At 48.2% G+C, this 17654-nt stretch overlaps 1 protein-coding gene across 1 annotated transcript; it reads right to left on the reverse strand.

Annotated features, from left to right (window-relative positions):
* Window positions 1-1305: 1305 nt before the first annotated feature.
* On the reverse strand, window positions 1306-2244 carry LOC136991947 (olfactory receptor 4S2-like; the record flags this gene model as incomplete). Its single annotated transcript, XM_067295445.1, has 1 exon — window positions 1306-2244. A coding segment is annotated over exon 1 (924 nt), but the record flags the coding sequence as incomplete, so codon positions are not given.
* Window positions 2245-17654: the final 15410 nt, after the last annotated feature.

The following is a 17654-nucleotide window of genomic DNA, read 5'->3' on the forward strand; positions in this document are numbered from 1 at the left end:
TATCTTGAATCACACTTAAGCCACGTTAAGGTGCAACACAAGTGCAAGCAAGTGTTTATAGGGAACGTGAAGTGAGGGAAAAAAAAAAAGAAAGTGCTTTAGTTACTTTCACAGTGCATTACACAGATGTCTTTCTCCCTCACGCAGCTCATTTGCTCTTTTCCTCCTGGCAAGGTAGGAGTCAGGGTCCCGTGGCTCCTCGTGGCTCCTTTGGCCTTGTGGAGAACCTTAGCTGCTATAACTAACCTCCCTGTGGCAGCTGTGACTGGCTCTGAGATGATTTAATCTTCCGTCTTCACATTTCTTCTCTTTCCTCCTGCAGGAGTAGCTGCTCCAGCTATTCCCTTGGAATACATGTTCCTTCCTTTGCCTGGGCCTGTAGATGTGCCCTGTTGGGCTAGGAGTTATCCTGCGTACAGGAATTATTACTGAATAACTCTTTTTTTTCACTGACACATAAAATTGTGCCCCCCAATGCTTTCCTTGCCCCCAAATGCTTTCTTTGGTGGCGACAATTTCCTACAGTGAGCAATTTATCTTTCACTTGGATCTTTGATTCTCTATTAGTCTAAACAGTAAAATGCAAAATCTGAGGCAGAGATGAAGGGCAGAGGGGATGTTTAGGAAGGAGGGCATTAGTGATAGGTGAACTACTGCAGAAAGGCAGAGAGTTGCACTGGAATGGGAAGGGGAGAAGCTTCTCCTCATATCATCTGCATCAGCAAATGACCCAACCAGCATCTAAGATCAGCAGTTTAATTGCTAACCCATGGATTCAGCATATGACAATGCAGTACTCCTAAGAAGGCATTTACTCCAAAGTAAAGGGGAAGGAAGCCTTTGGTACAATTGCTTCCAGCAGCAGGTGACCAGCAGCCTTGCAGACACCCTGGGCCATCATTTCCTAGCTGAGTAGATTACAGAGTAGATGGAGTTTGTCTGACAGAAAGTTTACACCTGGGAGAGCTCGGACTAATGGGATGCTCTGCCTGGAACACATTTTAATATTTTTGATAGCATTCATTTCTTTATTTGCTGGTGTCTCGACAGTGCTTGGAAGCCCCAGTCCTGGGCCTGTGCTATTCAAAAAGAGAACATAAAGGGAATCCCTGCTAGTCACAGAGTTTACAATGCCATTCCAATCAAAACATGAGCTTTCAGTGTCTTCCTAATTACTGCAACAGCTAAAACCAAGCTTTTCTTCAGAAGGGAGCTTTCAGTAAATTTTCCAAAATGGAATTATAGTGAGAGAGACTTGATTTTCTCAGCTCCTGAGAAAATGTTACCACAGTTCTACACCTCACCCTTTTCACTCCAGACTTTTCCATTCCACAGTTTTCTCATGGCACTTTTTACCTCCTCATTTCTCAGTGTGTAGATGAGTGGGTTCAGCATGGGTGTGATGACAGTGTAAAAGACAGCTACGCTCTTGTCCTCCGAGAGATTGCTGGATGGGCGTATGTAGGTGAATGTGCATGGCCCAAAAAAGAGAATCACCACAGTAATGTGGGACCCACAGGTGGAGAGGGCTTTGTTCTTCCCTTGGGACGTTCGCCTTTTCAAGGATAACAAAATGACAATGTAGGACGTTACCAGGATGAAGAAAGAGACCAAAGAAATCATTCCACTATTGGCAACGACAATGATGCCCGCAACATAGGTGTCGGTACAGGCCAGTTGTAGTAGGGGATGGACATCACAGAGGTAGTGGTCAATTTTGTTGGGGCCGCAAAAAGGGAGCCTAACGGTTATGAGGGTCTGCACCAGGGAGTGCACAAAGCCCCCCACCCATGAACCCATCGCCATCCAGCCACACACACGCCTGGTCATGAGGGTGGTGTAGTGCAGGGGTCTGCATATGGCAAAGTAGCGATCATAGGCCATCATTGTGAGGATGAAGATCTCAGCGCAGCCAAAGAAATGAAACCCAAATAGCTGTGCCATGCAACCCCCAAAGGAAATGGTTTTCTTCTCAACAAGGAAGTCAGCAATCATTTTGGGAGCTGTGACAGAAGAGAAGCAAATATCTGCAATGGACAGGTGGCAGAGAAAGAAATACATGGGGGAGTTCAGACGTTGACTGCTAACTACAGTGACAACGATGAGCAGATTTCCTGCCACAATAACAATATAGAAGAACAAAAACACCACAAAACATATTTTCTGCACCCCTTGGTTCTTTGAAAGGCCCAGAAGAATGAATTCCTTCACACTGCTTACGTTCTCCATGTTGATCAGTCAGGTGGCAATATGCAATATACAGCTTATACACCTGGGAAAACAAAGACAGACATATGATTCATCAGCATTTTTTTCATTATTAATAATGAGTTCTATATCAGAAGTGGATACAAACCAAGAAAGATATAGCATTAGTATTAAGCTTATAAAGTGTTTAGTTTCTGTCATGTATTTTTTTTTAACGGCTATTTAATTCTCCACAGTACAAAACTTCTGCCATGGCTTTGGTGGCACAGAGATAGGTGCACTCTGTGATATGTTCCTTAATCCTGGTCCTCCAGGATTTTGAAGGACTGGCTCCATGGCTGATAGCCTTCCATGCACTAAGGACAAGGCCAGAGTGTTCACCTTGGGCACTACAAGGCAGATAATGCAGCATGTTTGCCCTCAGGGGAGACAAAGTCCCTGACAGCAATCTTTGTAAAATGGGTGTCTTTAAGAATACCTGGAAATATTGCTCAGAATGATGATTTGTTTTATAAGTACCCACGATCTTTGAATTCTTGTTTAGAAGGGAAATGTAACCACATGCAGAGAAAAGAACTCTCTTGTGTATATACATTTTGAAACGTAAATATGAAATGTCACAAGCTGAAAAATGAGTTCTGGGAAGGTTATCTATCATGGAGGGGAAAAAAATTGCACATATGACTTAATGGAGTATTTCACATTGTTCTAACTCTCAGCATTGTTTCTATCAGAGGAAGGAAGAATGAAAGACTCTTGTGAGATCTTCTGTCCCAGCACTGTACTGATTTTACCTAGTATGATTTTTGATACGCTCTGCGTGATGCTTTCAAGGGTTAACTTAGCTTAATGAAGCTAATCTAACTAAACTCCTTCAACAGCCAGTATAGGTCTCTCTATAGGCTGATTCAGAATGACTAAATTAGGGTCCTTTGCAGAACCCTTTTTTCCTCCATTCACTATGAGGAGCTTAAGCAAATTAGCACCACCAGGTTAGAATGACCTTTGGAGAATAATCCCTTTTGGTCCCTGAAAGTAGCTCAGAGCTTTTTGTAATGCCATCCACCTGTTTTAGGTTATGGCTGAGCTCCTTGTCCCTAGGCATTTCTACATCCATACAGTTTCTCATTCGAGACAAGGTCACATTCCAGCATAAACATGGGACTTCTTTGGTTCACCCTGTATTCCACCTACAACCCATCGAGCATTACATGTCACTAATAAATGAGTAGCCTACATCTTCAGAAAGAGTGTAACGTCCCTAGCTTGCCATTATGCACCCAGACCACCAGAGTTCCTTTGGTCAAAGAAGTCTGGGAACCACCAGATGAAACTCTTCACAGAGAGTTTAAGGTCAGCCAAAAGCAGGCACTCTTTTAATAAAAATATCCACTGTATGGGCTTCCTTCTAGGATCAAAACATTCCCCATCAGCTGGTGTTAAAATGCACCATTTTAAGTCCTGCAGAATTCCATCACAACCAGGTCTTCTCATTTGTGTTGGTGATCTGTGAGCAAATCGGCAGAATGATTCAGTTAATCCAAGTTATTTACCAACTACTTCCATCTGCAACATAATCAGAAATTCTCGTGCAGGCACAAAATGATCAAGCATCCACAGGAAACACTGAAACTGAGAAAAGCCAAGATTCCTTTCAAACCCACAAAGTGAAGCCGAGAGAGGAAGTGGGCAAAGGTAGGGACTTTTCCTATGCTTACAGTTGTACTTACACTAGATGAAAGTTTTTCAAGCAGAAGGGTAAAATTTACATGGATGGTTCCCCTTCAGATATTTCTACAAGGAAAAGGATCAGTAAGAACAACGGGAGGTCAGTTTCTCCCTCGTCTTACCAAGTCGTGATCCTTTCTACCCCTCTTCCTTCTACTGAGCAACGACGTAGACTTCTCAACAAAATAAATGACAGGGATGAAATGAGCACACCTTTATGGCTGTGCAGTACCCAGTCGAAAAGAAATAGCTGGGCTCCATCCAAGCCAGAGCATGACTGGAAGCATACCACAGCAATCGCAGGGCCACATTTAGGCAGCTGGAAAGGAGTGACCAAGAGAGAAATGGTCGGGGGAAACTATATGCCTGAATACCAGCAGATGGCAAATTCCTGAGCTAGAAACAAGATGTACATCTACAAAAGGACCGATTCACAATTCAGACAGCTCGACTATGTATCTTGCTTGATAAGGTCCTTTCCATCACCACCAAACTGCATTTAACAAACTACCCATCTGTCTGATCTCATCTCATCGCCTTAAGTCATGTAGGTATTTGTACCTACGCTAGGCATATTACACCTGACCAGTCTACTTGTAGATGTGATGAAGCATGTGCTGCCGGTACCCGTTTCTTACTGCTGACTCCAAGAGGGTTACTAGAATGACTAATTCAGTAGAGGATTGCCACCAGTTATGGCTTATCTCTTCAAGTGCCTTTGCAGGGGTAGACCTGAGCTATATGACATAATGCAATCAGCTGCAAAATAAAATGAATCTCATGTGTACTCTTAACATCTCAAAAAGGGTGAGAAATTGCACCATCTCCTTACTGCATGCATTCTTCCCTGAAATCTCAGGTGGTAATGGGAAACAAAAGAATAATATCGAAGCAGTCTAATCTGCAGCTGTAGAACTAGCTCTGTATATGATTCTAGCCAAAGATAACTAGAGACAGTTGATAACTTCAGTGGAAGTTCCTTTCTGTATTTTCACATTTGTTCAAGAAGAAAGGAAAGGGAAGAGGAAAGCAAAGCAAAGCAAACAAAGCGAAGCAAAGCGAGAAGGCAGAGAAGCTGCAAAACTTACCTCGCCTGTGTTTAGAGATCTAATTTTTTGTGTAAGGGCTGTACAGCCTTATCTCCTCAACTTCTGTCTCCCCTGGTATGAATGTGTTAGAGCACAGTGCCTTTAAAGAACACAGAATGGCTTCTGGAAAGCTTCCAAAACTTGCTTAGGAGGTGGCTGTTAGTGTATAATCCAATCCCATCTAATTTATTACTTGCTTTCATGTGTCACAAGTGCATCTTCATGTTTCCTGCCTATGTGAGAAGTGGTTTAATAGGCTGTGTGGATGATGTGACCTGGGTGTGCTGAATGATGCTTTCATATCCCAGCAGCTGCAAGAAGGGCTGAGAAGAAAACCATTTAAGCACCAACCTTTAACCCTCTCGCAGGAAATCTTCCACCTGAAGGGCTCTTGGGGCTGGAGGAGGGAGGGGTGGAGGCTTCGTGAAGGGAAGGCGTGAAAGAAAGGGGCAAAGGAGGAGAATGAGTTCTGTCTTGACTGAAAAGTTTAAGTAAATATATTTTAAAGAAACAGTTGTCAGTCAATGCTTTTATAATGATATCACAAAGGCATTTCAGGGTTTCTCCATAAGAAATAACAGTCAAAGGAGTAGCTGAGTATTCAACTGGAGAAGCATGTGCACGGACCTATCCAGCTAACGCTTCTCGGAGTTTTTCCTTACTCCAAGCTGATAGTTGTATGGATTTCCCATGTGTAAAGGGCCATTAGGTACACTGCTCTGGCCTCCTAGCATTGTGAATGCTAAAACAGTCCATTTGTAATCTAGATATTTTCTCTCCTTTTTTAACTTCTGTGTATTCCAAAAAACATGTAAAAGAGAAATCTTCATTAAAGGAAAAAAAGAAAGAAACCTCAAGCTGTAGGAAGAGTCACCATCCTCCAGGGATGGTAAAGAATTCCTATCACAGGAGTCTTTTAAGGACAGGTTGGGCTCATTTCTCTCAGGAGTGGTACAATTAAGCTTTTATAGGGACAGAAGATGTCCTGGGTGACCTCTTGATGACCCTCCAAGTCCTATCTCACCAGAAATTTCATCACTGGAAATCCAGTGAATAAAGCCTCTTTGCAAGAATTTGCATGTTTTAACAGAGGTCAGTGAATTACAAAGTCAGTCAAAAAAAAAAAAATCCTTCATTTACGAATTGGGAAACTGAGGGAGGACGTCACCTATTTAATGCCGATGGAAGTCAGCAAATTTAACCCTGACTTAGTCACTCTAGGCTCTTCTGCGGAAAAAAAATGAATGTCTCTGGAGGCAGATGCATCTGATCTACCTCAGAACTGATTTTAGGATGCGATTAAGTGTGAAATGGACATCTAGCTTTTAAACAAAATAACTTAGGGCGGACAAATCTCACTGCCACGATGGGCCCCATCTTTCTTAACCTGAGCAGCTGCAGTCAAAGGTGAACCTATGAAATGAAACAAATGAAGCAAATAGACATGCTGATTTATAGCAGCATATCATCTCAACCAAGGCCCAAGTCAAATTCATCATGGCTCTCAACTCTACTGTGTATTTGTAGCTTATGCCTCACGGATGTCAGGAAAGACATTGTCTCAGCTACTGTCCTTTGCTTTGTTTTGCTGAAATTTCTGGAAATGTGGAATGGCCTGATAGCAACATAGTTAATGTCTCCATCTCCTCTGCACAGAATGCCAGCGATCTCCACAGTGAAAACAGAAATCCTTCAGTTAATGAGAATAAATACTGGTAAAGAAATGCCTTGGTGAAAATAGTCCCCTAACTTAAATGTCCTTTTACTGTCGCCTGGAGTCTTGGGCAGCTTAATGAGGGTTAACAGTAGTCACTACAGGAAACAAGAGTGTTGGGTAAGAAGGTAAACAAAGTCTTACAGTCTTTGGGAAAGGAAGAGGAGCAACAGATGACAGAAGCCAGAGATCAGGCCAATAGCATCTGGCCTGCTAACCTAGTATGAGTCGGCCTGCCACTTTCTGTACCCAGTGGCACACGTGGCAGCAACTTGGCTAGCATCACATTCATGTCCTTTTGTTTCCCTAGCCAAATGGACTACCAGAGGTGACTTAATGCACAAGTCCAAATGAAGAATTGCTGCTACCTCCTGCTGCAAAATAATTCCCCATATGGATGTGCTTAGTGCCAGCAAAGGAGAAAGGTCTTTTCTCCATTTTCTTTCCACTTACCTTGGCACCTGGCTCTGGACACCACTATGGCAGCAGGTCATGCTCAGGGGAGCTGTGATTTGGACAAGGAGGGACAGTGCATGGTGAGATGAACGAGGTTTTGCAGCTGGATAGTGAATACTGGCAAGGGGGTTGTTGATAGAGCCATGGTGAATGTGCATTGTGAATTTGATGATGGGCAGGATGGGGACAAGGCACGGTGTGGAGGGAAGTTGTGAAACTTGAAATGGATGCTACATGGCCAGGGGCTGTCTTCGAGGAGTTTGTGAAATCAGAAGTGCCTGAGGTGTGGTGAGGGACTGTGCTGAAAGATAGTATGAAGTGGCAGGTAATACTGTGGGTGCTAAGCTGTGTTGAAAGACCTTGTGACATCAGAAGCGGGCATCGTGTTTTGAAGGGTAACACTAGGAGAGGTTGGAAAACTGTGGCTGCTGAGGTGTCATAAGGCTGGCTACAGAGTTCAAGGAGATCCTACAGTAGAACAGGTAGTGCGAAGCAGTAGGGGACAATGTATGGTGACAACTTATCACTTGACATCTTGGGAGAGGTTTTGAGGTCAGAAGAGGACACTCGGTAGTGATGAGTGTGCTAAGGGAGGTTCTGCAGTGACAGTGGACCCTTGGGGAATGAGAAGTTGTGTTGAGGGAGGTTGTGAAATCAGCAGCAGGCATTATGGAAGAGGACTGACAACTTCTCAATCTGTGTGACCCTGAGCAGCAGTAGAGCATCTTCTGCAAGGTCTGTGAAACTAGAGCTATGCTGCTGTTATTTGATGCAGGCTTTCATTAATTAGTTTCGTTAAGGAAGTAGACTCAGGTTTTGAATATGCTTTGGAGACAAGAGACCAATCTTACCAAAGCCTTATAATAGATATACGAGAACTGTGAGTGTCTTTTTCAGCATGCTTTTGCACGGTCTGTGAAAGTCATAGGATGGTTACTTCACTTGCATTATATGGAATGCAAAGTTTTTGATGATTCGGCATATCTCCACAGGGCGTCCATTACAACCAGTATGACAGTACATGACAGTACATATCAATGGCCCAGGCTGATGCTATTTAACATTATGAAATCTGTTTGAAATGCCTTAGATAGAAAGCTAATCACCTGACATTCCCTGGATGCCCAATGGAGAGAGAGGCACCTCTAGAGGATATAAACCACCATCGTAGACCCTTCTATCACTGACAGTAAGAGATAAGCATTCTCAGACGTGGCATCTGCCACATGTTTACAATATATTTCTTGTGGTCCAGAAGAAGTCGGTGATAGGATGACTGCAAGGAAATAGGGATCATGTGCAGAATTTTCTGCCCTGAACTAACATTAAGATAGCCAGCCCAGCCTACCATGGAGCATGCCCTCAGCATGGGAGCTATGTTTGTCCTCTGACTTGCTCAGTATCTCTCTGGGAAGATGCCAGGACACAGAGCACTCTAGAAGGTCAGTGGTCATGGCTAAGAAGAATGCGTTCCTCAGGAGCCACCAGCAGCCTGAAAAAAACCCACATTTCTGCTTCCCTGGGGACGGTTGAAAGGAGACAGGCAGCCAAGGATGTTAGTGCTGAGTGTGTTCTTCAACATCATCCCTGTACCAGTGGCATGAGGTGCCTGCAAGGGACACCTGCCGCCCTGAGGGCAGCAAACCTGATTCCACTCATCACAAGAGCTCCTAGACACCAGCGTTTGAAATAGTCTTTATTTTCTCATTGATTGCAACATAAGGCACTCATGGTACTGTTGGTATTTCTGCAATGTGGTTGAGGCCTGGAGGAAGGAATCTGTAGGTGCATATGCGTGTTTCAGAAGAGTCCAATTTTCACCACATGCAGAAGGGTCAGAGAAAAACTCTAAAAAGACTTGACTTGCTTCCCTTTCCCAAGCCTCTGACCTCAGTAGTTATCCCCACCCTTCCTTTCCCACAGCTACCCCCCCTCTCAACTCCAAGAGCTCCGACTGCAGTCAACCCTCTTCTCTCCCTCACCTCAGCCTACCTCAAACATCAAACAAAAGTAGCAAACAAAAGTCACAATATCACAAAATAGGTCTAATTTGTCTAATCAAAGACAATTCCTGACTGGAGAGGCAGAGAGAGATCTTTACTGCTACGCCACGTGATACCCAAAGTCTGAGTGAGATTTGTCCCTCTGGAGCCAACACTTGCCCATTTTGAAGCTTGCACAATCACACTGTTAAAACTCTTTTCTTCCTCTTCATTTTGTAAGTAAGTGGCACACAGCAAGCATACTTCTTGTCTGCAGGGTTTCTGTTGTATTACTGCGAATATATCGCTGTGTTTACTATTTTTCTAAAGTCCCTTTCAGGTCAAGCTGCTAAAATACTTTAATTCTCTGGGGCCAGAGGTGAACGACGAGTCATCAAATGCTGTTAGAGCCCTGTGCAGTTTGGGGAGACTCCTCCTATCTGCAGGAGAAAGAAATAGGCACCTTTTTACACATGTTGTCAAAGGGAGGCCCAGAAGCATTCAGGGGAGGCAGGCAAAGGCTGATAATGCCCAAAGAGGCTTATTGATGCCTAGCACCCAGGCTGTGAAGGCCTCAATGTCTGATCTCCCTTTCCCACCCCACGCACAGCAGACAAGCCGTTTCTCTTTTGGGGGTCTTGGCAGGATTTGGGGTGAGACATTGCACAGGAAGTGATTTTTGAAGGAAACATTGGAAGAAGGGACGTCCTCTTCTGGAATAACCCCATTCCAGCTGATTCTCATGTTCCAAGAAAGAAAAAACAAAACAGAATACGGTTACTCTGACAACTTCCCGCAATCTCTACTGACTGCTCGTTTGTACATCTCCTTTATAACAGCATTTGGCCAGAGTACGAACGCACCAAGAGCCTTTCACAGATGCATGCAAAATCCCACAGCATCCCTGGGAATGGAATCCCTGGCAGGTAATTTTCTCCCCACCTACTGTAAAAGCAACCAGAGAAGTAGAGCAGAAATAGGAAACTGCCTCACAACATGAGAGAGCCCCATTCTCATCTGCCGCTGACTTCATCCCAGCCTCCTCAGTACAGTGAAAACACTCCTTCCTGACAACACCTGCTTCATTACACCACAGGAGACAGAAACTGAATCTGCAGGCTGAAAGAACTTCCTTGTCTTTTTCACAGAAACTGTTTCCCAGAAGATCCATGGGATGAATCAGAAACCAAGAGAAAGACACTAGAGCTGATGCCAGGTCCCAGCTTCTCTGAGCAGTCAATTCCGATGCACTGGGGCAGGAAGGTAAGCATTTCTGGGATAGGTTCAGCATTTCCTTGCCATCATTAATGCTTTGGGATGTTCTCTGTCTCTGCTGTTCCATCTTCGTGTCCTCTCTCACAGACATCCACACACACACACGATCACTGCGTAGAGTTACCCCCTCCTCATCTCCTGCTCCTCCCTCTCTATAAGTAGCAATGTTTCCTTCTGCTTCTTTTTTTTACTCTGTTGAACTGTCTCACCCTGTCTTCCTGCTTCAACCTCTCCAAATTTCTGCATGATTTTGCCTTCTCCTCAATATGTAGCATCTTGCTGTTACCTTCCCAGACATCAACCATGCATACTCCGTGAGCAATAGCTGTCCCAGGCCGCAAGGCTGTAAGTATAAAAGCAGTGTATCAGTCACTAAATTCCCCTCTGTCTCTTGCAGAAACAGAGAGAAGAAGAAACTTTCTCCATTTTGGTTATTTCATAGTGCCTGATCAGTTCATAATGCTCTCCTTTCAAAGCAGTTCAAGCCTGGCTGAAGGGACTAATTACAGTGGGACTGTGCAAAAGGCAGAGCCATCATATGCTCTCCTCAGGTTCATGGAGAGCTTCTGCCTCATCAGCTTTGCCTCTGGCATGGTGGGAAATGGCATGGTCCTGTGGTACCTCGGCTTCCGCATCCAGAGGAACCGCTTCACTCTCTACATCCTGAAGCTGGCTGCCGCTGACTTTGGCTACCTGCTCTGCATTGCCATCGAAACAGTTCAGTGCCTGATGCACTGCAATGTGGGAGTGCAGTTTGGGATATTCCTCTTCCTGGATCTTTTCACGTACGGGACTGGCTTCTATCTCCTGACAGCCATCAGCATTGAGAGGTGCCTGTCTGTCCTCTGTCCCATCTGGTGCCGAAGCCATCGCCCAAAGCACTTGTCTGGCATCATCTCTGGCCTGCTCTGGAGCCTCTCGCTGCTGCTGAACATGCTGGGGTACGTTTCTTGCACTGTTCGCCCCTCTAGCAACTGCCACATACTACTCATCACCCTTGGAGTCCTGGACTTCCTCTTCTGCACGCCCCTCATGCTGGTATTCAGCCTCACCCTCTTCCCCAAAGTCAAGTGCAGCTCCCAGCACCTCCAAACAGGCAGGCTCTTCACTGTGATTATGCTCACCGTCCTCTTCTTCTGCTCGTTCCGAAGGGGAAGGAAACACACAGCCACACCACCAAGTCCATACTTGGCAGTTCCCAGCACACTCTCCTCCCTAAGATGCAGGTGCAAATCCCAGGCTAAGAGGTTTCTGAACCTCTTGAAGCCAAAGAGGGCTGCACTGATGCTCCCGTCGTCCGGGGCAAGTGCATTGCACTGGGTAGCGCTGCCCTGCCAGGGAGTGCTGGGCAAGCACCTAGGCAAGCAGCAGCCCTACTCGGAGCACTACCATTCGACACCAGTGCTAGCAGCAAGGAGAGAGAGCAGGAGGGAGGGCTTTTCAAGTGAAGGGGTAGAAGAGGTGGAGGAGCAGGACCGCCTGGGCAGCGGCCCTCTCTGAGGGGACACAGTGAGTCAAATGTAAAACCAGATCAGCAAAGGCTGTGTCCCTTGAGGGATGCTCACAGTTTTACAGCTCGGGTGGTTGTTTCCTTCGTAAGCGCTTAGCTGCCTTGGAGTTTCTCCAAAGTCTGGGGTAAAGTGTGTGTGGCGCCTTCAGCTGTTCGCTCTCGGCTCTTCCTGCTGCATCGCACAGCACTGCCCTGCACAAAGGGGAAGGGCAGGAGCGCTCTCTCCTCCTGATTTTCTTGCCTGCTCTTTGCTTGGTTTCTGTTTGCAGCGGGCAGAAGCAAAAAAGAAAGACGACGCTCCCATGGCCGCTTGCTCTGCGATGGACGTCTGCCAACGGTCATCTGCCAGGGCAGCTTTTGGATCTGCGCTCAGAAGGGCAGGCTGTGACCAGCCTCTGGCAGCTCTCCGTTGGGAAGAAGGCCCATTACCGCTGCCGATCCAGGCAAGCAAGCCTGGCAAGGGAGTTTCCATTGCCCCAAGCCGATTTCTTGTGTTACAATGCCAGAAGCGAGCCTTTAAAGCAGTGCAACGAACACGCTGGTCAGCGAAGGCGCTGAGCCTCGGCGGGGGCGAGCAGGAGAGCGCTGGGGAAGAGCAGCGCCCTGGGCTGGAGCGCCACGGCTGCGGGGCACGCTAGCACAGGCTGCGGCCGGGCGAGGCGGGCCGGGGCAGCGGCGGGGCAGAGCGCGGGCGCTGGGCGGCGAGGCGTCGGGGCGCGGGGCCGCTGCGTGGAGCCGAGAGCGCGACAGGCGCGGCGGGGGCGAGGGTGCGGGGGCAGCCGGCGCCGTGGGCGCTGCAGGCCCGGGCAGGCTCGCAGCCTCGGCGGGGCTCGGGGGCGCTTCCCGCCGCGAGGGCGGCTCCCGGCGCGGAGCGCGGCTGCCGGCGGCGCTGGGGGTCGCGGCGGGTGGCGGCGGGTGGGGGCCGGGCGGGCGCTGCGGGCGGGGGTGGGCGCCAGGGGAGCCGGGGGCTGGCGCGGCTCGGCTCGGCTCGGCGCGGCTCGGCTCGGCGCGGCTCGGCTCGGCCGCCCGGGCGGAGAGCTGTGCCGGCAGAGCCGTGCCCGGCGGCGGAGCGGCTGCCGGGGGCGCTGGCGGGCCGAGAAGGGGGGCCGGGGCCGAGGCGAGGGGCCGAGAGAGCGCGAGCGCCGCTTGCCGCCGAGCGGGCGGAGGAGAGCTGCTGGGGGGGGGGCGGCGGGCAGCAGGCAGCGCTGCGGGCTGAGACGTGCCCGGGCGCGGGGCGCCCCGAGCACAGCAAAGTGCCGCTGCCCGGGGAAGAGTTTTCCTCCCCGACGCTTGCTGCAGGTTTGTTTTCCTTCTCTGAGAACCCCTGGGGGCGCGAGCAGGTCCGAAGAAGAATGACCTCTGCGCTGCCTTGCAACGTTGCCTAATAGACAGCGGCATAGGCAGTAGCCCAGGCGACACCAGAAAAACCGCCTGTCACCGTTTGGGCAAAGATGGTCGAGTTTTCCGTTGCTTTCTTTTGAGAGAGGCACTGAGATTACTTGGAAGACGTCCAGATGTGTGTAGGTCAAAGGCACTGATGACCATTGGTCTTCTAAAAATGCCAGGCACGAGACTTTCAGGCAATGCACATGCGAAAGGAAGGCCGAACACCTCGATGTCAACAGATCATGTATGTATACGCAATAGGTATGGAACACCAACAGCAACAAACAGCCAGTAAGAAAGCTTAAAAGGATTGATATGAGCTTTATTGGTATAGCCTCGCTATATTTGGATATATATACAAACAGATGTCTTTATATGATAACTACAGGCTCTCTTCACTGAATTGTGCACTGAGGACTAAACAGCAAATAATGAAAAAGAATGGCAGAGTAGTAACATTGTGTTGCTCCTCAGGCTATCAATCACCTCCACGATCCTAACTGCAAGTGAACTTCTCTGAGAACAGCGGGAACTGCCATGGCCCGTTTTGTAGTAAAGGACAGCGGCTGCCACAGCAAAGGCCCTCTTGCCTTGGATGAGCTTCTGTGGCTGCAATGCAGGTGTACTGCGAAATGCATCTTTTGAAGAGAGGCCACAGAGCCTCTAGAAAGAGGGCTGCCAGCTGGCAGTGGGAGCCTCCTCAGGTGCTTCTGTCTCGCCGTTAGCTGAATGTTGGCCATGCCTGCAGCTCTGCTGGCAGAAGGGATAGCTCAAGGGTCATCAGCAGAGCGGGAAGCAAAGGTGGATCAGTGAGCTCCAACCTACCCTGAGAGAGATGCTGGTTTCCTTCTCAGCAGGGGGTGAGCATTTCCTCCTCTTCTCTGCTAGGCTCTCTGAGGGCGATGCGTTCCTCCTTCGCTTTTGTCTGCAGGCAGCTGCACAGAGATAGGAGAAAAAGCAAGCCAAAGCATTAGCTAAGCAGTTCTGTCTGCAAAATCTAGCACCGTCCTCTTACCTGGTGCACAAGGGAAATGGTGAGAGGGACTGAAGTACCATTGTGCTGGCTCACTACATGCATGTGTTGAGGGAGAGAGGGCAGCAAGCGAAGGGGGTCCAATTGTTATTAGAATTAAAAAGCGCAAGAACTATTAGATTTTATCATGCATAAAAGAACGCCCTTGACGATTTTGTGCACAGAGCAGACTGTAGACCGAAGGCATGAGCACAAAGCAAGGTCATAAGCTCAGGTGGCTTTGTCTCTCATCACAGGAAGTAAAAGAGGTGAGAAGCAGAAAAGTCTTTGGAGACAAGCTCTCCTTCCCCTGTGTTCCAAAAGCAGACGTTGCCTAAGCCTCACAGACAGACGGCAATGACTTGGTGCGGGGGTAGCGGGCAGGAAGGCAAGAGGGAGAGGAAGAGAAAAAGGAAGCAAAAGCAAAGGAAAAATCCTCACTGTTTCCTCTTACCATAAGAACTTGTGCAGTGTTCAGCAACTGCTCTAAACAACATGTTACATTTGAGGAGTTAGCCGTTGTGGGGCCATCGAGGCCAGTGTTTTACAGTGTGAGCCAAGCTCTGTGGCTGGGCTTTATTTCATAAGCATGTTGAGTGACTGTCCTGGGGACTGACCTCACATGCTGCACCTGATTTGGAAATGGAATGCCTTTGGCATAAAGCCACCAGCATCACCAAAAGCAGGTATGCCATGACAAGAGGGAAGATATCAATGTCATTGGCACCTTCTCCAAAAAAGGAAAAAAGAAAAAAAGAAAAAAGGAAGAAAGGAAGAAAGGACTTGCCAGTAGAGAGGGGTGTACTGGACTCTGCAGGCACCACTGGCCATGTCTCGTCCCCTTGCTCCTCTAACTGCCTCTCTTCCTCCTCTGTCAGCAGTCGAGGCTCAGGTGGTAATGCCACAGGCAGGAGGACTTCCCGTGCCTGGCAAGCTTCAGTCAACCAGAAAAGGTTAGCCAAGTGATGATACTCGGACACAAGCAGAGTAAACCTTCGTGCCAGGAAATCTATTACCAAAGCAAATGCCGAATGGCTGCTAAGCTAGAGATAGCAACGCTGTGTTTGTAGAAGAGGCTCACCTGCTTTCTTTTGTGGTGCAGCAGGCTTAGCAGCTTGCTGGACAAGCAAGTCCTCGAAAAACTTTCTCCCTTCCTCCTCGCTAGGTGACTGGACATTGAAAACTTCTCCATAAAGCTCAGAAAATAAAGCTCGTACCTGAGGTGGGAGGAGAAAAGACAGCGCAGCCGTAAGCCCCCCCCCCCCCACCAAATTTGTGTTCTGCTCCACAAAGATGAATTCCTTTTCCAGTGAAGCTGAGGAATGCTTTGAATAAGGGAGAGACTAGAACAAGTTTGCTTCTTGGCCTTAAAGGTGAGATTGTAGTGGGTCAGCAGGGCAATTTAGGGCATCTTCTTTAAGGAACACCTCTAGGATTAAAGCTCTGTGAAGCGACCCGAGGTTCCAGTGCTCCAAGGGAGGACACTGAGCATCTCCTAGGTTGCCTGTTTTGGATTTACTTGCCTTGCTGCCCTTCAGGTTGAAGCCTTGTGGCAACTGCAGAGGGAAGAGATGCCAGCAGGGTGCCCTAGTAATGCCGGTGTTGAATGGCTTAGGAGAGCACAGTATTTGGGTGCTTAATGGAGTGATAAATTAACATGAGGCTGAAAGAAGCCGGGAAGGCAGTGATAGAAATACCTCTGGCGGGAGATCTGCATGGCAAACATCCGACGTAGCGAGCAACAGCACTGGAGCATATGCTGGAATGCCCTCTAGTAATGTTGTGAGCGTAGCTCTCAAGGTGAGTCCAGCAGCCTCCCACCAGGCATGGATATGTGGAATAGAAAGGATGCTCGGTGCTGTCCTCTGGGCTTCTCGGATCAACTAGTCAAAAGGAAGTTTGGAGAAGGCTGTTGAAGCGGGTAGCAGAGGCTGCTGCTGAACAGCAATGGATCAATCAAAATTGCCTGCAAAACGGGACTGCACCAAGACAAAGTGTCCAAACAAGCCACCAAGAATAAGGTAACATTGCTGCTTGGACCCAGTTCCTTCAGCCTCTCCACAGCGAGAGGCAGGCCTGAATCTCTGCCTGATTTCCAAACTGCTTAGATGTCAGGTAACTTGCCCAGAGCCTCACCCCCGGTGTGAGTGGTAGTGTGCTTGAAAAAACAGGCCCAGCCCTTCAGCAGGGTCCACATCAGCGTGGGGCCACTGCTACACCGCTCGAATCCAGCAAGTGTGTTCTTGCCTCTTCCCTGCGGTGTGATGAGAGAAGAGAAACCCTTTTCTTCCCCCCTCCCAAGCCTGGGTTGCATTTCAGTGTTATAAAGAGGGAGGCTAGAGAAAGGGCATGACGTGCAGTCAGGCTGAGGCAAGAGGCGCCTCCTGGGAGCTACAGAGCCTGAAGAGGCAAGGGAAACAACTCTGGAGAGCCCACTGTCATGAGCAGCAGCTCTTGCCATGCAGAGGGCTTTATCAAGAGCATCTTGGAGCTCCCTGAGCTGCTAGCAACATCCTTACTGTTTAGCCTGGAATGGAAAAGGTGCTCATGCACAACGTCCTTCTTCTCCATTGTTCAGCGTACAAGAAAAGTGTTCTTTCAGCGCGAAATAAACACCAGAGGAAGCAGAGGAAAGCCAGGCCACTACCATTAACTGTGGGAGGTCTGCCTACTTCCCCTGAGTCTATTCATCCTGTGAGATTGCAGAGAGAAGAGGTACCTGTGCGCATCTTTCTTCGGGTGAGGTGCTGCTAGCAAAGAGAGCCGGCAGGTCCAGCACGTGAACCGCAAACCTCTCCAGCGCGTGTATTAGTGCAGGCGCCAAGTGGGAACTTTGCCCGTACCCGGGCTCTCCAGCGATTAAGAACCTGGGCCTGTGACATGTTGGCTGGCAACAAGCATTGCTAGGAGCGCAACTGCAAAACAAGAAGTTTGCAAAGGAAGTGATCAGTCAAGACACAGATGTTCAAGGTGTCTTTCTTTGTCCAGCACACACTGGTCTGGATCTCTTCCCCCCGGCCGTGAGGCTCCTTTGTTCAGTATGTCTTGACTGAGCAGCCTTGAGGCCTCTGCCTTGGTCAAGTTTAGGTGCAGGGGGTCCACTGGAAATGGAGAAGGTGGTCGGGAAGGAGCAGAAGAACCTTGTGGGAAAAGAAATGCCGTGGGCTCTGAAAGGCCTTAGCTGTATCTAACAAAGTGCAAAACACATAGAACTGGAGGATATTTATTAGATTCCTTCATTCAGATGGTTTCATCTTTCCTTGTGTGCTCTCTCCTGGATTGCAAATACAACCTT

The sequence above is a fragment of the Apteryx mantelli genome, chromosome 4 (assembly GCF_036417845.1).
Source record: "Apteryx mantelli isolate bAptMan1 chromosome 4, bAptMan1.hap1, whole genome shotgun sequence".
Taxonomy (NCBI): Eukaryota; Metazoa; Chordata; class Aves; order Apterygiformes; family Apterygidae; genus Apteryx; species Apteryx mantelli.